Below are 21427 nucleotides of genomic sequence, written 5' to 3'. Positions count from 1 at the left end.
GTGTGTGACATGGATTATGCAGGTGTACCAAATAAACCGACACCTCATGTGTATTTACAGTATAACCTGCCCACAGAAGTAGAGAGAACACAACACATACCACACACAGCCTGAAAGAAATGTTTTATTAGTTCCTCCTGCACAGAAGAAACACAATTTAGTGAATGTTTTTGACCAAACTGAAAATGCACCAACAGCACAACTAATAAACATGATGTCGGTGAAACATCATTAAAAACTACAGTGTGTTACATTTTACTGGTGTGTCCATTTCCTGTAACCATGACCATAAAGATCACAAATAGACAGATCCTATGGGCGTATAAGCTGGCAGTGTGTGTGAGTGGCAGGTGGGACATGGCTGTGAATCAGTGTGGAACATGTGATCAACACGAAGCATCCAAACCCCTCAGGTCGTCTGGAGCAGGTTCACTCAGTGTTTCCAGAATGAGAACGAAGACCAGGTAAAGCTGCACTTGTTTGCTCCTGAACCAGCTTCACACCTGAGATCGGCTCAAACTGTCAGCTCAGGTAAAAAAATCACTGTTTGCTGACATCATTACTGTAAATCCTGGTCTTTGAGTGAAGACACGCCTGTTGCTATGTAATGTCCTAAAAACTCTGAAATGTTAATAGCTGCTTAAAGGCACAGTTTGACAGTTTGGTAAACTTGCTTGTTTGCTTTCTTTCTTAACAAGGCTCATATTAAATATAAAAATTACAGGCAGCATGTAGTTAGTTTTGCATAAAGACACACCTATGCTCTGTACAAAGTGGCAGAATCCACCTATAGCTGCACCTCAAATGTCACCGCTGTACTAACTGTGAAGTCTTTGTTTCATTTCCAAAAATGTAAAAACTGCAGTCTGTGGTTTTACAGTGTAGTGTGCTGGAGTCTTGTTATTAGTTAGAGGTTGCCAGGTGACCAGAGGAGGCTATACAAGATGTGAATATGTCATACGTTACTGCATGCTTGTGCATGTGGATCCTCACACAACAAACAGGGACCGACTGGTAAAGAGTTTGCTTCACAGAGCCACTAGTGATGGAACCTTTAAGAGTATGAGCGTGGTGTCGATCTTCTCATCCATGTGTGTGTGTGTGTGTTGGGGGGTGGGCCGTCAGAGGGTCTGATTGTTGCCTCGGGTGTTGTGGTAGTGGTGGTGAGGGTTGGTGAAGTGGTAGGGCTCGTGGCGGTAGTGGCTGTGACAGATGACGGGATGCTCGATGCCTTCGCTCTGCAGCTCGTCCTGCTTCTGGACCCCCTCCAGCCTCTGCACCAGCTCCTTGATGAAGGTCTACAGAGGAGCACAGCAGCCACAGAGAGGGGGGGGGGGGGTCACACAGCTGGTCCACATCCATCAGTACTACCTCTGCTGTTTAACAGAACCTTTCAGTCACTTATGTCCAAAGTACATTGTTTATAATGTAGCAAAAGTCAGAACTAAAATATACAGTGACTTTGGAACAGTCTGCCTGAGGACCGGGCCATTGCATAGGGGAGAAAGGTGATGACAATTTTACAGTAGGGGCCCACACCCCAGTAGGGCCCACAAAAACCCCCCAGGAGACTGATTTTTTGATTTTTTTTAAAACTAAATTCCTCTTATACACAGTCAATCCAAAAAAAATGGCAATGAAAAGTCAGGGGGTGGGGGCCCACTTCCGTATTTTTTTCAGGGGGCCCAGAATTCCTAGCAACGGCCCTGCCTGAGGAGGGCAGCACCCAGTGTTCATATTTCAAAAAGCAATCTTATTACTTATCTTTTAAGTCTAGCTTTTAGCTGAATTTCATTTTATGTCATGTATTTTGTTTTGTTTTTTTGCAGCTGCATTTCTTTATTTATATTAATTTACTCATTTATTTTCTGATTAATTACACATTTTTAATGTTTAAATCTTTTTTATTTTATTCTAGGGATTAGCTTTTACGCCTTAGTTTGTCTTTATTTTGAACTTTTGAACTTTACCTCCTTATTACAAAGTAATAACAGCATTTCTTCAGCCAGAAACACATTACACACTTTGGTCTACTTTCATAGTGAGTTTTGGGGTGAGGGAGGGGCTAGTTTTTTATGTTTTACTCTATGTCTTTGTGTATGTAAAGCACTATGTGCAATTCCCGTACAAAATGTGTTATGTAAATAAAGTTTGACATATGGGTGATTCTTCAATTGCGGTACTATTGACCTCTGAAATATTGAAAAAATACATTTCTTTAAACTCTGTTTTTTCTACTTCAACAGCGTTCTTGGAACAAAGATGCGTTCTTAGAACAAAGATGATTATGACAATTTCCACTTTTTGGAGCAAAAGTCAGTTAAGTTTTAGACTTGTTAGCATAACTCAGCAGCTATCTAACAGTGTACGTTGGTTTTATGTAAATAAAGTGATATTTCTTGTTTCTGAATTAAAATATCCAAACAGTGACTTGTTTAGTAATAACGCCTAATAAACATACTCTCAGATCAGGATGCATCAATCTTCAAATTACTCACAGATCAATAAGTCAATCTTCTGCCATAGCTGACCATGTGCCTACTTTGAATAACAACTGAACAGTATTTTGAAAAAACCTTTATTGCTCTAAAACACTTGGGGCCGGATTTACTAAGATCCCAGATAACGGGCGCTATATTGTTTGCGCCCGCTATAATATTGCGAGTTTGGTTAGTGCACGCAAAACAGGTGATCTACTAAGAGTAACCCGCTAAATGAAAACACGTGCAAACCGCAATATGTAAATGAGGGTTTTGCGCGTGTAATCGTTTCCACCATGGAGAGAGTGGACAGAGAGCTGGACGGACGAAGGGACAGAATGACATTTGATCCGATGCTACAATGACAGCATGTGTGTTCATCTCTCTTGCGCTCTGTTTAGATAAATAAACACAAATCGCTACAGGGCCCAACTCGTCATATAGTGACGAACAGGCAGCAGCTGCAGCGACAATCACACACCTGTAATATGTGTGTGTGTGTGTGTGTGTGTGTGTGTGCCGCCCATGATCCAGTGGATTAATAGAGAGCTCAGGTGGGACACACGGATCTAAACGCTCTGACCACTGACCAGAGGGATCAAAGACGGGTGAAGGCAGCGGTGACGTCTCTCAGTCCGGGACCGGGACTGAGAGACGGAGCTGAGCAGCCAGGTGAGAGGAGAGGAGAGGAGAGGAGAGGAGAGGAGCGCACTGCAGGACAGACGTGCCCCGTGCGTAACGGCGCGTAAAAGACTTTTACCACGGCTGAAAAACTGTTAGAGAATTACCCAGACGTGAGGAAATGCAGAGATGTAAGATCATGGGGCTCTGACAGGTATCAAATCAATAAACGCATACGTTTTCACAAAGTTGTATCAGTTAGTACATGGTTTTCAGACGTGGTGAATAAAGACGCAAAAACAGCCACCGCAATCTCTTCCTGGTTTGGTAAATCACATTGCACGCGCTAAATAAATCGATTTGCATCTACTCCTCCCAGTATTTAGCACGTTCTGGCTGAAACGCCCAGATTTACATATTCATCAAGGCAAACACGCTAAATGGATCGCACGTGCTATTCTGCGCGTGTGAGGGACGCAATCCTCGGTGCGTCCGGTTAGTAGATCAGGTTCCACATGTGTTTGCGCGTGCAATCACGTTTGCACACGTTTTAATACACGCAAACCTTTAGTAAATCCAGCCCTTGGTGTGATGGCTTACTTTCAGTCAGATACAGACTCCCCCGCTGCTCAAGAGAGCGATATAAACATACAACAACATATAAACCAGATGAATTAGATGATTTTTTTCAAGTTGTTATGTGACAAAGTGAAATTTTAATGAATTCAACATTTTATTTTATTACTTAGCTATGAATAAGATGTTCAATAGTCTGGGCTGAGGAAAAGCCCAAAACATTGAAATTCTGGCGTAGTGGATTTTCAGCATGCGAAAAAAAATGTAAATTTTAGTTAAAAATAAATAAATAAATAAATAAATAAATAATTTGTTTTATTTGAAAATTCACTGTGGGGACAGAAAAACGGCCCTAATTGAAGAACCACCCGTATATAATAAGGCATTCCTGTCCACTAGTGATGGTATCTTTCGTTCATATTGTCAACAAATGTCATGGGAAAAGCAAAACCTTCATCAAATGTCCTCTAGGTTTCCTCTGTGAATCTACACTCTGAGACATCTTCCTTCCTACACCATGCTGCTGCCGAAATGCAAATTAATCCGCAGACAAAAATAGTCCCCACAGAATTACCACCCTTTACTCCCATTTGAGTAATAATTACTCAAGTTTTATAGAATTACTTGTAGAGACCGAAAGACAGTTTTTAACACTCATCTCTTAACTAAGACTCATTGGACTTGGCGGTGACTGTAAATTAAAAAGCACTGAGATGGAAAAAAAAAACACATATCTTATTTCCTGGCAATAAGCAAATATGTGGAGTATTTCCAGCCTCATTCTTTGGCTGTGATACTTTTTGTTCTCTTTCCTCTGTTCAGCAGCAGCCACAGCTAAACACATCTGTCAAGTCTCCTCTTCAGCACCAGCTTCAGTTCATACGGATATATATACATACACAAACTTGGCTGAAAAAGGAAAATGGATCTGTACTGAACCCACACTACACAGAAAATACATTATGTATAACCCATGAGAGGCCTTTGTGAGTTTAATCCTCTCAGAAATTAAATCAAGATACACAAACAAACAAACGAATAGAAAGCATGCTGCATCTAACTGATACTTTATAAGGAAACATCTGGAAGTATGTGGGTCACTGGTGTCACTCTGTGTCATTAATAATACTACAATGACCATGCACTTCACGAGTAAAACAATATCCACAGAGCTGTTATCAGACCACTTTCAAAAATAAACAGCAGCGTAGACATAGTGTTAAATAAAAGGGCTTGGCGTGTTTGGAGCGCTCTCACAGCCATAGATGGAAGAGGCAGCAGAGCAGCTGGGTCTCTGGGGGTCGACCCCCAGGCCCAGAGGAGGAAGTTCCCACTGTGTGTTGTGTTGCGGTGTAAAAGATTACAAATGGCCACTGTCAATATAAGATGCATAAATAATCCTCCATGTGGTCTCTCCATCACCACACTGTAAACACAACATCTAGTCTGGATAAGGGGCTGGGTCAGTATGAGGAGGAGGAGGAATGATGACAGGATTTCAGTGTTTAGGACAGACTGTAGAGAAAAAAACCTGGACCTGTCGTTGGATGTCGCTCTAATAACTCCAGTGTGTGTCTGTCGGTCGGCCCTCCCTGCTCTTTTGCCTGTGTTTGCATCTCTGAGCCCAGCACAGCGCCCAGAAAGACTCATTGTTTGCACAAATGGAAACAAAAAGGCAAGGGAGCACAGAACGTCTTTGTTGGGGCATGAGACGAGGTGTTGGCCTCTACGGGTTCAGTTTAGCCCCGTGTGCATGTGCACATAGGCGGGTGAATGCATAAAATATGTGATGTCATGACTGATCGTAATTGGGAAAATCATTTCTGAAAACATACCTCTGTGTTCTTCCTGCAGTTTCGGAGAAGCTCCTGTTGGGAAAAAAAAAAGAAAAAAAAGATCATGTTGTAACAAACCAGCCACACCATCACTCCTCTACTACACACTAGCTCCTCCCTAGAGGATTCAGAGTGAGGCGGATGTGACTGAAGCAAAAGCTTCAACAAGCCTCCCTCTCTGTCTTCATATTCAAACCTTCAGCTCCACCTGACACAGGCTGAGTGAGGCCATCACACACTTCACCTTACCTTTAGCTTTTTCACTTTCTCCTCAACGGTGGGCAGGTCAATCAGGTCATCAATGTTCACCTCCTCTGGCATGTCAGCAGCCTGAAGTCAGCACACACACACACACACACACACACACACACACACACATGATCTTCTCTTCTCTTCAACCTTGCCACATCATCTTCCCATGCATGCTCATGGCAGATCACAGTTACAGTGAGTAGAAATGTTTGTTTTTACAGGTGCATCAATGCAGGAAATGGAAAATCCAACATGTTTTGTGTGTGGTACAGACTCTCTGCTTATTTAAAGAGGTCATTCAAGCCAACCTTACATGGGAAACCATTAAACACATCAAAAAAGAGTGTATGGTGTGATGGTGCAAAGGCAAAATAAAGTTCCTGGGGTTTTTCCGCCCATGGACCCAGATCTTCACACATTTACCTTCTCCATCTTGGCCATTTCAGTCACCCCAGCGACAGCGGCCTGTGTGGGCCTGTGGCCGGTCACAGTACAGTAACAGGGGCCTAGCTATGTGTGAACAGACGGCCATTGTTAGAGCCGAGGGAGGGGACAGTCCCACACCACACCACTGCACTGTCTGTGTGATCAGGCAGTGACATCGGCTCATACAGTGGCATGCTGGTCAGACCGTCTGTTAATGTGAACAGTTCAGCAAGTGGAAGATGAAATGATTTCCAAAAGACATGAAGTTAAACATGAAACACTTAGTTAATTATTCATTCTTTTTTTAATAATTTGTTTTCTACAGTTTTAGAGTGAAAAGGGGAAAGAAAGCAGCAGCCTGCAAAGGAACGGGAAACCCAGGAGACTGGAGCTCTCAGATAACTTTGACCAATCAGACAAGATATTTACTATTTACATAGTTTCCAAAGCGGGGGCTACTAGCTACTAACTATGCAGGGTGGCCAAACACTTTTCCATTTCTGTCATTTTGGAAATGTAAAAGATGAAATATATTTGTATATATAGTTTAAAATGTAAAGAGAATGTGTCATCTGTAACTTTATAACTTTTGGAGATAATTCCATCTTCAACTGAACTGTTCACGTGAAGTTCGTGAACAGAAATTTTGACCAGAGGGCCCAAACTTTGCATGAGTCTGCAGCTCACAGAGCAGCTTCATCTCCACTCTGACTCTGACGTGCAGCAAGTCCATCTCAACTCTTGTGTTGTGCAACGTGACTTTGACCAACACAATAACACTTGTCTTGAGTTATATAACCCACCACAGGCTGTTTTCCAGTCACACTGATTACAGTAAAACTAATTAAGAAACATTCTGACTGGCCCATAATCTCTTTTTTGTGATATATTATTGGATATAGTTGACATTTTGGGTCCATGGGACTACGCCAGCTCTCTGTGGAGATAGGACCTGTTTCCTTACAGTCCACAAACTCCACTCTGGCACCACAATCAACTACACATTAACTACTAAAACGCAACCCCCCCTCCAGCAACAAACAGTGCTTTCCCTCTAATCTTTTCCTCTTCCTTTTCCTCATCCTTCACCCTTGTCTCAGTTTCATGCTGCCCATGTAAGGCAGAAACCCCCAAGACTGATCCAGGTCTGAGAGAAGGGGACAGCTCCTCATCAGGAGGCCCATGGCCTTGTAAGGAGAACCAGGCGGCCCCACCTCCCCATGAAGAACACCTCGTATATTATAGGAGGCCTGTTGCATGTGTGTCATCACATTTTTGACACTTTTCATGTCATATTTATATCTCTTCTCCATTTCACTGAGGAAAAGCATCTTTTTAAAAACGCACCAACTTTTTTGTTGGGTTATATACAAGACTGTGGACCACAGTATTGAAACAGTGACTTAAACCAGCTTCTTTCTTTCTTTCTTTCTTTCTTTCTTTCTTTCTTTCTTTCCTCACCCACCTGGCCCGCGTACAGCCGGTCCAGGCTCTCGTCGATCCACTTCTCCACGTCCAGCCGCTTCTGCAGCTCCTTCCTGTTGTACTTGACGGTGACCCGCGCGTGTCTCTTCGGGATGTTTCCTCCCTGCTCCAAAGACTCCAAATCCGATGGATCGGCGTCCTGGAGCCTCGTCCCTGTCCGGTCTGCCATCTCTGCTCTGCGCTGCTCCGACTGGTCTGAGGTCTGCTGCAGCGGCGCGGCGCGCACCCACTGGTTTCTCTCTCTCTCTCTCTGCTGCTGTTTATTTATACGTTATCTACACACGCACACAAACAGAGAGAGAGGGAGGGAGGGAGGGGTGGGAGCGGGGGCGGGGGAGCTTTGTCTTACTGTATCTGGTTAAACAGATTAAATCAGTGGAGGAACTCTCGACCTGCTCTATGTTTTCTGAATCTGTTGCTATTTTTCACCATCTTCAACTAAAACGGTCAAACCTGCTAAACTTGTTTACACTCTAGTGTCATCACTGACTGATCTGCAGCAAACACTCGCTCCTGATAGGCTACGCGCAGCTTCTTCCAGCGCTTTTTTTCCCTTATGAAAATCTTTATTTAACATTTGAAAAAATACAGACAATCAGTATGTCTGTAAAAATAGACATTGAGTAATGAGACAATATAGAAAAATAAATAGCCTATAATATAAATAGAATACAATAAATGAATAAATAAAGCACTTCTTATTTTGGGGTTAGTGAAAATGACTCTTTAAAGTGTTGCAATGTGCGCTCACTTTGACATTAACTTCAAGGTGTCCATATAAAAATCCAATCCTTCTGTGAAGACATTAAAGTTGTGTGTATTGTGTAATGTGTGTGTAATGTTAGAATCACAAGGTTTATTATGAAGCATATTGATTTGTCATTACATTCAAATTCTGAAATAATAGGCTATCTTTGGGTCTAATTGTTTTTAGTTTTATTTTAGATACTACATGTTTCCATGTCCCATGGGCAAACACAAAACAAATGCAAAATTGTCTCTGGGTTTCTTCCAGTGCTGACGACAGGAAATAGCAGCTCGTCACAAGGTGTGGCTTCACTCACTCAGGCTGCAGCAGGGAGGTGGGCCGTGTGGTGGAGCCTGGAACATGTCAACAACATTGGGTGGTTGTAACATTTCTGACATTTCTGCGTGTATCTTTGAGGCCAGTGTGTACTGAGTTAATGCAAACTGTAGATACACGTGGCTGCTTGTGAACACAAACAGAGGATGTCTGTTTAGTCTCTAAACACAGTGAGATGTTACAATCAGCCCTCAGCAGACCACACACCTCAATGTACCAGTATGACATGAGGATTACTTGGTACTGAGGCTTCTTCTTATTCAACACTTACATTACTTTTAACATACTACTTGGTGTGTGTTTGTGGGTGTGTCAAGTGTATTACTTTGTCAGTCATAGCACTAATTATAGCCCTTCCTTGTCTTGCAGGTTGTTCTGGGTGACTGGTTTCACCTGTGGAGGTCGTCGGCTGATGTTGCTCAGCTGGTGCAACTGGTGCACGTTTGCTCCCTCCCTTCCATCCTCTGACATCAGTTTTCCTTCTCTTTTGGCACATCCACCACCCACAGCACATACAGCACTCATCCTGACTGCATTCACCACCGAATGCATTGTGCATTTGCTTATTGCCACACCTACTGAGCCAGTTTGTGCAAATCTTCACCAGTTCCACTACTGATAGCCTACAGTGGGTACGGAAAGTATTCAGACCCCTTTAAATTTTTCACTCTTTATTTCATCGCAGCCATTTGCTAAAATCAAAAAAGTTCATTTTATTTCTCATTAATGTACACTCAGCACCCCATCTTGACACAAAAAAACAGAAATGTAGAAATGTTTGCAAATTTATTAAAAAAGAAAAACTGAAATATCACATGGTCATAAGTAACCCTTTGCTGTGACACTCATATTTAACTCACATGCTGTCCATTTCTTCTGATCCTCCTTGAGATGGTTCTACTCCTTCATTGGAGGTTACAAAAGAATTTCTGCAGCACTCAAGGTTCCTAAGAGCACAGTGGCCTCCATAATCCTTAAATGGAAGAAGTTTGGGACGACCAGAACTCTTCCTAGACCTGGCCGTCCAGCCAAACTGAGCAATCGTGGGAGAAGAGCCTTGGTGAGAGAGGTAAAGAAGAACCCAAAGATCACTGTGGCTGAGCTCCAGAGATGCAGTGGGGAGATGGGAGAAAGTTCCACAAAGTCAACTATCACTGCAGCCCTCCACCAGTCGGGGCTTTATGGCAGAGTGGCCCGACGGAAGCCTCTCCTCAGTGCAAGACATATGAAAGCCCGCATAGAGTTTGCCAAAAAACACATGAAGGACTCCCAGACTATGAGAAATAGGATTCTCTGGTCTGATGAGACGAAGATTGAACTTTTTGGCATTAATTCTAAGCGGTATGTGTGGAGAAAACCAGGCACTGCTCATCACCTGCCCAGTACAATCCCAACAGTGAAGCATGGTGGTGGCAGCATCCTGCTATGGGGGTGTTTTTCAGCTGCAGGGACAGGACGACTGGTTGCAATTGAAGGAAAGATGAATGCGGCCAAGTACAGAGATATCCTGGAAGAAAACCTCTTCCAGAGTGCTCAGGACCTCAGACTGGGCCGAAGGTTTAGTTTAGTTTAGTTTAGTTTATTTAGATCCCCATTAGCTTTTGCCACGCAGCAGCTATTCTTCCTGAATAAGGTTCACCTTCCAACAAGACAATGACCCTAAGCACACAGCTAAAATAACAAAGGAGTGGCTTCGGAACAACTCTGTGACCATTCTTGACTGGCCCAGCCAGAGTTTTAAGTTTTATTATAATAAACTAGTTTCTCAAAATGTTCTCAATTTCAAACAGATCTAATTAAACAATAGCTGGCAGTGGCTGGGGTCTGGAGAGTGTTACAGACTAAGAATGCTGTCTTGATTTGAATTAATTTTACAGAATGACTTGGCAGTGGAAGAGAAAGACTGACGGAGATCTTCTTCTGATGAGGTCACGAAGAGGATCCACTCATTCAGATCAGTTACAAATCAGGTACAGGACATCTGTCATGTAACAGGGATCAGACTCTGCAGCTGGGAGGTCAGGTTCCCATGATCCTCCAGGTGCAGGTTTGTTATTGATGGTAATGTAAGGCTTTTATGAGGTGAGGGGGAACTGGAGCTGAGTGTGGCAGGATGTACCCAGATCAGTGAAACAGACAGAGTACTGGTTATTACCACTAGGGGGCGCTGAAGCAGCACTGGACCAGTCACACCACTGTTCCACTGGAATTAGCAGGTTCACACAAATCAGGCAAACCCACTAATAAAAAACAATTGTCTCCTGCTAGTCCAGTCGTCTCTTCTGTCTGTACTGAGGACTCACAACTCAGACACACAGAGACGCGGTAGACAGAGTGAGCTGCCAGTCATCCTGCAGACTGGTGACACAAGGTGAGATGTGAGATGCTTCAGTCAGTGACTGTGTGTTTTAAAAACGGTGCGCAGTGTTTGAGTTTTAGTTTAGTCTAACTACACTGTGTTTTTTTTTAAATGTTTGATATTGCAATGAGTGCTGACACCTTTAGATTCTTAAAGATTCTTTCTCCAGATCAATAGTATTTCAATTAAAAAAAACATGTGTACATACAAAAGTGATTATGGTTAAGTACATTTAGTTTTACTCTGTTCAAGCATGCTGTGTGTTGACTGGTTGAGTACGGCCTCTCTGCAGTCATTAGAGGCTGCAGTTTCAGGACCATTTTAGGACCTAAACCTAACCCTAACCCCATAAACAATAAAACTGTTCCCACTTTCTCCCACATGTGTTTTGATAATCATATGTCAGAGAGTAGTTAACACAGAAATGAGTCAAAAGTGAGTTTTAAGTAATTCAAACAAACACTATAGGGACAGTTTGATAAAATGACTCTCATGACCCCAACAACAGACTAACTGAGCATGTGCAGTATGTCATCACTATAAGATGTTTCTGATTAAAGGGATAGTTCATTTTGGCAAATTGACCCATTGCCATAATCCCTATAGTCATATAGCAGTAGGTTTGTTACCTTTAATTGTCGGTGCAAGCTGTTTTTAGAACGGTGGCTATGGAGACTCACTGGATTTTTTTGGTTTCCCTCATCAAACTCATCAAATACACAATCCAACAACTCCAAAACGCTCTCAGCTCTTGGCTCTGCTCCTGAAACTATAGGGATTATGGCAATGGGCCAATTTGCCAAAATGTTGAACTATCCCTTTAAGGGAATCAAACTTGTTGTAACCGTCCTCTAACCAGTTTGGTTGGTCCAGGAAAGTATGTTCAACCTCAGATCATACCTCATATCAGGCTGAAATGATTCTCAAACTCCTGTATTTTCTTGTAACAGAGACTTCAGTCCAGACTCATGTCAAAGCAAATCTTTTATTCCATATAACAACAACCATGTGATGAAATTAAATAATATGAATGAAAACATGGAAACAAAACCCAAACTTTGGCATGAAATCAAAATGGCACATGAACGAGCATCAGTGATCAGTAGTACATATATAAATTACAGTGATGGCTGTTTCTGCACCATAAAGCACATTTTTCCACATATCCCTGCTCTGAATAGTTTTTTTTTTTTTTTTTTTTTTTTGGGATACTTCACAGCAGCGTGTACAGCCCAGGTACAACATCAAACATCTTCATCAGCATTCAGCATCATATAAATATATCTTTGTGACAATCAATGTGAAAGTATAAACATAAGTTTTCAAATAAATAAATAATATTAAAGAATAAAAATGATGGTACGCACAATAAGGTAATAATGACCAAAGGAAGATTGAAAAGCAAAACAAAAAAGTCTGTGTTTAAAATTATAATAAAAATTAAATAATAAAAACAAAGTGAACATGTTAAAGCCGATGACCCAATAAAAGATCGGGCTGGTTTTTCCAGAGGCGGCCTGCAGAGTATTGTGACTTCCTGTATTTGGTTGGTGTTGTAGGTCCTATGAAAAGCGTATCATGTTATTTGTCTCTTTGGGTCTTACACATGGAAGAGCTTTGCCCCATATACTTTTTTTTAATAATCTTTGTAAATCATCTTCATTGAAGTAGTTCATTTATCAATTTTTTTTTTGTCTTTTGTTTACATTTGTGACAGTAAATGGTCTCCAGCACCAGCAGAAGAGGTTTCAGCTCATGAATGTGCTCCTGTCCTCCCTCTGCATGAGAGAGAAGCAACAAGTGCTAATGTTTTTTTAATATTATTATCATTCCCCCGGTCTGAATGTCGACGTTTCATCTCATCCCTGCTCCAGCCAGGCCAGCCTCGTCCCTCCACATGAAGTCCTGCCGCTCTGCTCTGGCCAGGCTGCTCTCCACGGGACCGTGCCTGTACCCGGGTCTGTCGTCGGGGCACAGGGAGAGGCTGAGGCGGGCCGTGCTGTTGCTGATCTTGAACAGGCCGCTGGGGCCCAGGAAGGCTTCTCTCTCGCTCCCTCCCAGGTTGTTGACCGTCTCCAAGTCGTTGTAAACGGCGATGTCGCTCAGCTGCTTCCTCCCTTGCAGCCTCCTCCTCCTCCTCAGGAAGACGATCCCCGCCACCAGGACCAGCACCAGCACGGCCAGGACGCAGGAGACGGTGAGGGTGGCGGAGGAGGGCTGGGAGGTCTGGCGCAGGGCCGGCTTGAAGCTGGGCTGGAGCGTGAACTCGCAGCTCGGACCCATGAAGCCCTTCGGGCACTGGCACACCGGCCCCGTGAAGTGGGTGAAGCAGGTGCCGCCGTTCTGGCAGGGAAGGGCGCCGCAGGCGTCGGAGCGCACGCTGCAGTTCTTGCCGGTGTAGCCCAGGGTGCAGGAGCAGGTGTAGTCGTTCACACCGTCCTGACAGGTGCCGGCGTTCTGGCAGGGGCTGGAGGCGCAGTCGTCCACGTTGAGCTGGCAGTTGGCGCCGCTGAAACCGGCCTGACAGCGGCACAGGATGCTCTGGCCCAGGTCCAGACACTCTCCACCTGCAGGCAACACACACTCAGCTCAGCATCCAGGAGATCAGGAGGAAACACTCACAGCAGGCAGACAATTCATGGGATTACATTTAAAGGGATAGTTCAACATTCTGGCCAATTTCCCTATTCATTACCTTTAATTATCGGTGCATGTTGTTTTGAGATCAGTGGGGCAGAGATGCAAGCTGATCACTGAACACAACGGAGGTGAATGGTACACACAATCCAACAACTCCAAAATGCTCAGGTTGTCACATTCACCACGCTATGAAATAATCATGAGACATGAAGCAAATACTCTGAGCTGCATTTACCTTTACCTCTGTCTTGTAATGTTACATTATCATTTCATAGCGTGGTGAACCTGCAGCTCACAACTTGTCCACAAGAGCATTTTGGAGTTGTTGGATTGTGTATTTGATGAGTTTTGAGGGACAGAAGACCCGTACCATTCACCTCCATTGTGTTTGTTGAGCAGCTCACGTCTCTGCCCCGCTGATCTCACAACTACATGCACCGATAATTAAAGGTAATGAACCTATGACTATAGGGATTATGGCAATAGGCGAATTTGACAAAATGTTGAACTATCCTTTTAACACTGTCTCTGTAGAGCTGAGTGCTAACAGTAATGGAAAAAAAATCATCACAATGTTTGTGGAGAGGGGGTCTCACCGTTCAGACAGGGCCTGTTGCTGCAGCGGTCCAGCTTCTTCTCACAGTTGGAGCCGGTGTAGCTGGGGGGGCAGCCGCAGGTGTAGCCGCCGGTCATCGTCTCCACGCAGGTGCCGCCGTTGAAGCACGGACCGTCCGCACACGTCATGGCGATGATCTCGCAGTTCTTGCCGTAGAAGCCTTGCGGGCAGGTGCAGGAGTAGTCGTTCTCCAGGTCCTGAGGAGGGGAGGAGGAAAAGCTCCGGGTTAACGCGGCAAAGAAGGAGTTGGAGTGAGAAGCGTCTGACTTTGATTTGATTTGAAAGTTAAAGCTTTTGATTTTTTAATGTGTATTAAGTCCAGCAGAGGTCGACAACAGACACTGTATAAGCCAGTGGCTATTACTGCTGTGTCTGCACAACTAGACACATGTGACTGGTAACAACACATATTATTAACCCTTCTGTTGTCCTCCTGGGTCAAACTGACCCAATCTGTTTCAAATGGTCCTTCTTTCCTCCCTTCCTTCTGTCTCTCCATCCATCATTCCTCCCTCCTTTCTCTACTCATTTCCTTTCTTTTTCTCTTCCTCCATCCTTCTTTCCCTCCTTTCTCCCTTCTTCCCACCATCATTTCCCTTCCTTGACCCAATCTGTTCTTTCTTTCTTTCTTTCTTTCTTTCTTTCTTTCTTTCTTTCTTTCTTTCTTTCTTTCTTTCTTTCTTTCTTTCTTTCTTTCTTTCTTTCTTTCCCTCCATCCTTCCTTCTTCTTCCTTCCTTGACCCAATCTGTTCCTCCTTCCTTCCTCCTAACTGGACTCTATAAAAGACCATAAACTATTTTTTAAATGAAAGTTTCTAAAGTTAGAGCTCTGTATCTCCTCTTGAGCTTCTTAGCCTCTGATCAGATTTTCATTTCAACCTATTAATGCTCCTGTCCTGTACTTACGTTGCAGCTGCCTCCGTTCTTGCAGGGGTTGCTGTCACACTCGTTGGTCTCCAGCTCACAGTTGGTGCCCCCGAAGCCGGGCCTGCAGGTGCAGGTGTAGCTGCCCTGGCCCGTGTTGGTGCAGGTGGCGCCGTTGGCACAGGGCTTGTGGTTGGTGCAGTAGTTGAGGTCCTGGTCGCAGAAGAGGCCCCCCCAGCCCTCCTGACAGTTGCACTGCCAGGGCTGGCTGCAGGTCCCGTGGAGGCAGCCCGGGTAGCGCACGCACTCGGTGCAGGAGGGGCCCTGCCAGCCCATACGACACTTGCAGCCCCCAGGGGCCTCGCAGTAGCCGTGCCTCTCGCTGCAGTCCGCCGAGCAGATGGCTGAGGAAGGGGGAGGGAGGGAGGGAGGGGAGGGTGTGTGATTACAATGGGTACGCCTTCTCATACATCTCACACACACACACACACACATGCAGAGGGCCCCCTGTCTGACCCCAGCCCCGCTTCAGACTTCACTGTTGGTTAAGTATTAAGCCAAGCAGCTGGTAGGCACACTGCCAGAGAAAAATGCTTTCTTTTATCTCCTTTCCATGACACACACACACACACACACACACACACACACCAGCACTCACACACACACACGCACGCACACACTGATCACCTTGAAAAATGAGTGTGTGTATCTAATAGGGGCCACAGTCTCATTGTAACAGGGAACAAAAGGCAGATGGAGCAAAAACACTCACGCAAAGGAGCAACGCCACAGGACATTACATTAGACAATGTGTTCTGAGAGATGTGATGAAACTTTTTTCTTTCTTTCTTTCTTTCTTTCTTTTTTTTAACAAAGTTTTCAAGTTTGACCTCATGCTGAAATGTCTTTGTCCCCTGTGTCTAATTACCCTCAGTTCCTTTATCTATTCAGACTTTTATTGTTCTGTAGAATACTTTGTTTACACTGTCTTACACTGACTGGAGACAATGGAGATGATGGATCTTCCTGCCTCAGCTCTCAGTTATTCTTATTATTTTATTCTATTCTGTATCGTACAGTGAACTTTTACTCAGACTTCCAGATTCCATCTTATTGTAATGCTGTTTTGTCACTTACAACCTAGTTTGTCACTTTATTATAAAAAAATATGTTGTGATTGAAGGAATTGGTTGTGGATGTTATCTTTTTTTATTTTATTAAACTGGCATATAATTTGCTATAATGTGTTCTTTTGTTTTAAGAAAGCTGCAAGTATTATACGTTTTCTTCATTCTCCTCCTTTTCAATCCTAGGATTAGAATGAATAATAAACGAATGAATGGTGCCATGTAAACGAAGTTATTAAAATTAGAGACACGTGTAATATAGCTAATTCTTCTTGTGGTGATACAAGATTAAAGATGGAGTGAGGTTATATTATATTGCGTAGGCCTACTGTATATATTTTTACTCCATTTACTTCCATCATACTTTAAATCCATATAAGGATATTTGAAATTGAACTTGACTTACGCTCAGAGCAGTAGTTTCCCTTCCAGCCCTCCAGGCAGATGCGGTTTCCCTCCTCGTCGCAGGTGTAGTGACCCAGCGTGTCGTCCCTGGGGCGGCAGTAGTCCGCGCAGCCGTCGCCGAAGTAGTACTCGTCGCAGAAGACGTGGTAGGAGTAGCGCAGCTCGCTCTGCTCGCCGAAGTGCACGTCCTGGGACCAGTCCTCTCCGATGGCCAGCCTCCTGCGGGTCGCCAGGCGGCTCACCAGGTTGTTTTGGTTGTCTGAGGAGAGAAAGGGACGCTGCTTAACAACTCCATCCATGCGCCAGATGGTGCGTTTATCTAATCCAGAGCATTGGAGAGAGTGCAGGCGCGTCAGGAGCCAATAACGTACCTGTGTATTCAGTCGGTGACTCGGCGTTCCAGGCTTCGATGATCAATGAAAATGTTCCCTAGAGCAATACAATGATGGATTAAGTTAAAGCTTGGTTTGATGCAGTTCTTAGTAGATTATAAACCCTGGAACACGCAGCAGCGCGCTCTGTGTTTGACGCGCAACTCACCGGCCACTTGAAGTGGAAGGGCACCCTGATGGGCGCGCTGCTGGAGATGGAGGTGTGATCGGCGCGGATCACGTTGGTGTGTCCGGTGCCGAAGGTGCAGGGCGGCTCGGCGGAGATGACGTCCTCCGGGTGCTTCAGGCAGATCCTGAAGAAGATGTGACAGTCGCGGTGTCTTCTGCAGATGCGCTGCGCCGTGTGGAAGGAGTGGATCTTCAGCTCGAACATGCCAGAGGACAACACCTGCAGAGACAGGAGGGACGGCATCAGACACTACACACACACACACACACATAAACAAGTGGACAGACTTGTTTTGGACACACACACACAGAGAGAAGTCAACTTACTGTGTGCACTAAGGCCAGAGCCAGGAGGTATCTAAGGTGAAGATGTGCCATTTCTGCTCAGAGCGTGTACTCCAGTTCTAAGTGAACGTCCGCATTCGTTGCGCGCAAAAAAATAATTCCAAAAGTTACTGATGGAAAAGGAAAAAGGTTTCAGCTCTTTGTGGTCCTTCAGACGTCTGTTAAATCCTTCTTCTTCTCCTCCTTCTTCTTCTTCCTCTTCTTCTTCTTCTCCTCCTCCTCCCTGCTACTGTTGGTACTCCTCTTATTATGGTCTGCTGAATTCAGGGGGGACAGAGGTTTTATACCCTGAGATGCTGCGTCACAGGCAGAGAGGTGGAGCCGGGGCAGACCCCGGGGGAGCAGCCCGGCGCAGGAGGGCTGCCTAGCTGTCTGGGGATTTGGACAACCTACACTACATCTGGACGAGGTCCTGAAGAGGAATATGCATAAGAAGCTGGCACGAGGCGGATGTGCTGATACAGACAAATCTAAAGTGGTGATGGAGCAGAGGAGGTCTGATGGATGTCCACCAGGAGACATGGTGAAGAAGCAGATGGGAAACTTGTTTTTTGCTCTGATGTTTTGCGAAACAACTTCCTAATCGATTCAGTTCCTTTTGGTCCAACTGCTCCTATTACTGTAAACACATAAGCACGTTCCTCTTTTGCAAATGATTAATTTTCCAGACATACTCTGTACTTTGACCTGTCTGGATAAACATCACTGTATATAAATTTGATCCTCTCATCAGTGTGTGTCCAGTCTCTAGACCCCCGTGGTTGATAGACACTGCAGCCTATTGGGCCGAGCAGCGAGACTTGGTCTGTGAATCTATCTGATGATCACAGGTGACTATTGCTGGTTGTTCATTCTGATTTGATATAGGCTACTCTGTAATAAATCATTTACATCTCAGTGAGACTTGTTGTTGTCTTCACTCACTCACCATGGAGCAAACCTTTTGAGGAACAGATTGGACACAGAATCCGTGTAAAAAAACAAAACAAAACAAAACAAACTATAATTTCATCCAAACTTTCTACAGGCAAACTGTCACAGAGTGCCACAACAGTGACTCAGACGTGGATGAGAGTAATTAACTTGTGTAGTTTGGGAGCCTTCACATGATTTGGGGCCATTGTTTTGGAGGTTGTTTTCACTTTAGGAGAGAGTCTGCACAGCAGCACAGCACACAGAGATCAGAGGGAAGCGAGGAAGAACAGCAGCAGCCTCCCTCTTTACAACCACCTTATAATTACTCTGACGCGTGTGAGGTGACAGGGAGTGGGGCAGGAGCGCATTGTGCGTCCAGCGCCTGTTGAGGCCTCTTCTGTTGTTACTCTCGAGGCTGGAGGAGCGTGAAGGAGGGGGGGGGGGGGGCGTGTGTGTGTGTGTGTGTGTGTGTGTGTGGGGAGGGGGATTGGACTATCATGTTGCTTTTGTCTGGATCTCCCACGAACAGCTGTATGGTAATCAACGGCACATGGGGCTTCAAGCCCTGCTATTGTCTCCACACAGCGTCTACCTCCAGCCACACACACACACACACACACACACACACACACACACACACAAACCGCCAACCCCCCCTTATTTATATAGGAAGGATTGCGGGCGGCTGTCTGTCCAGCACCTGTCACCGTGTGTGTGTGTGTGTGTGTGTGTGTGTGTGTGTGTGTGTGTGTGTGTGTGTGTGTGTGTGTGTGCCTGCCTATGCGCTGCTCTAACAGAATAACAAGCAGCCTCGGATATTGATATTGAAATGAGCAGGACACGTGCCTGCAGAGCTCCTATATCCTGGCACGCTTCTCCACAGGACGACACGGACAAAGGAGGAGGAGGACAACAACTGTATATAAAGAAACTAAACTCAGATGCTCCGGTGTTGACAGCCTCTAGATTTGGTGGTTATTGATAGGTGGAAAACTTGTGTGGAAGACGCATGGAGTCCTGCAGCGTCTACAAGTGGGACCACGGACCTCCAGCTCTAGGGGGTCCTGGTGCTTGACTCATGATGTCTAAATGACATTTTAGACATTTTTGGAGATGAAAATTTCCTCATTGATATTATTATTGATATTTGCCTCTCAAATTAGAATATCATGGAAAAGTTCATTTGTTTCGGTGGTTCAAATAAAATAATAATGAAACTCATATATTATATAGATTACATGAAACCCCAAATTCAGTAAATCAAGAAATTTGAATATAGTATAAAAAAGAAAGAAAAAAGTTCACCATTGTAACCTGCTGTCACACTCTCAGCTGGTTAACTCCAAACACCTGCAAAGGTTGATGAACCAAATGTGTCTTTGATCATCTTGTATGAGGACAAGACCCCTTCACGTATCATGGTTTTAGTTAGGCCTGACTGATCAGCTTATGAAATTGTCATTGTCTAGTGCAGTAGAAGTATGACCCTATATATTCTCCTTTCTTGGGTGTAATTTTATGGGTTTCGAGACTAAAGTCCTAAAGGTCTTCTATAAATAAATCACTCTGTTTGGCCCTCTCTTAGTGAAGTCAACCATTCTCTGAACACTTCATTGTTGTTTTTAAGTTCCTACAGTATTATCCTCTCTCCAATAACTCTGAGGAAACCATGTGACAATATGGTGAAAATGCTGCGTAATGTTAACGATGAGCTGCTGGTCACCAGAGCCACACACACACACACACACACACACACACACACACACACACACACACACACACCATCTGTGGCTCTTCAACATCCACCTCAGATTCCAAACAATAACAACAGTAACACCTCTCTTCTCATGCCTCAGTAAAAAAATGCCCTTTAGGTAAATTCATGCAAAACCACTTATGGATGTAGGGGCAAAAAGTTTGCTCCATGATGAGAGAATAAAGACAACAATAAGTCTCACTGAGATGTAAAGAATTTATTACAGAGTACATCAAATCAGAATGAACAACCAGCAATAGTCACTTATGATCACCAAAGAGATTCACAGACCGTCTCTCTGCAGTGTCTATCAACCACGGGGGTCTGAAGAGACTGGACACACACTGATGATAGGATCAGATTTATATACAGTGATGATCACGTACACATGTTTAGACAGTTCAAAGTACAGAGTATGTCTGGAAATGACTTCAAGCTTTATTTGCCGAAGAGGTATTTGTTACATAAGAACAGTTTGACCGGAAGAACTGATTAGAAAGTTGTTACACACAAGTTTCCCGTTACAATGCGTGTTCCCGTTGGGGGCAGATTTCCAGCAAGCAGTCTCTGCATTTGCCTCGAAAACAACTCTGTCTGGTATCGTTCTGTTATTATCTCATAGCGTGGTGAACGTGCAGGTCACAACTTGTCCATGAGAGCATTTTGGAGTTGTTGGATTGTGTTATTGTGAAACCAAGAAATCCCATTAGCCTTCGTAGCGTAGCTCTGAGCAGCTCACGGCTCTGCTCCACCGTTCTAAAAAAAGCTTGCACCGACAATTAAAGGTAACGAACCTACTGCTATGACTATAGGGGTTATGGCAATGGGCCAATTTGTCAAAATGATGAACAACATAAGTAAAAGATGTTACAACCACCCCCACCCCTGTCAGCCATTGTTTGACTAGCTCGACCAGCGCGGTGGTTTGAAATGAACATCGATGAAATGACTCATATTTTACCTAAGAACCTGATCTTTCATTATTATAGAGGGGAGAGTGGGGTAAGTTGAGCCACTTTTTGTATTCAGGATCACTCAACAAGACAATTATAGTTTTGTTGCTAACTAACACATCTGCATA

At 44.2% G+C, this 21427-nt stretch overlaps 2 protein-coding genes across 2 annotated transcripts; both read right to left on the bottom strand.

Annotated features, from left to right (window-relative positions):
- Positions 1-984: 984 nt before the first annotated feature.
- On the bottom strand, positions 985-7890 carry ppp1r14aa (protein phosphatase 1, regulatory (inhibitor) subunit 14Aa). Its single transcript, XM_085798740.1, has 4 exons — positions 7656-7890; positions 5762-5842; positions 5513-5545; positions 985-1298 (listed from the first exon to the last, which is right to left on the bottom strand). Exons 1-4 carry the CDS (start codon positions 7842-7844, stop codon positions 1122-1124), a joined length of 480 nt encoding a protein of 159 aa, XP_085654866.1. The 5' UTR covers positions 7845-7890; the 3' UTR covers positions 985-1121.
- Positions 7891-12089: 4199 nt separating this feature from the next.
- dlb (deltaB) lies at positions 12090-17931 on the bottom strand. Its single transcript, XM_085798739.1, has 7 exons — positions 17658-17931; positions 17311-17550; positions 17142-17199; positions 16772-17029; positions 15281-15642; positions 14355-14571; positions 12090-13685 (listed from the first exon to the last, which is right to left on the bottom strand). The coding sequence occupies exons 1-7, from the start codon at positions 17706-17708 to the stop codon at positions 12973-12975; spliced, it is 1899 nt and encodes a 632-aa protein (XP_085654865.1). The 5' UTR covers positions 17709-17931; the 3' UTR covers positions 12090-12972.
- Between the last annotated feature and the right edge of the window lie 3496 nt (positions 17932-21427).

The sequence above is a fragment of the Trachurus japonicus genome, chromosome 14, assembly GCF_045865225.1.
Source record: "Trachurus japonicus isolate A0001 chromosome 14, Traja_1.0".
Lineage (NCBI taxonomy): Eukaryota > Metazoa > Chordata > Actinopteri > Carangiformes > Carangidae > Trachurus > Trachurus japonicus.
This window is presented reverse-complemented; position numbering and strand designations above follow the sequence as displayed.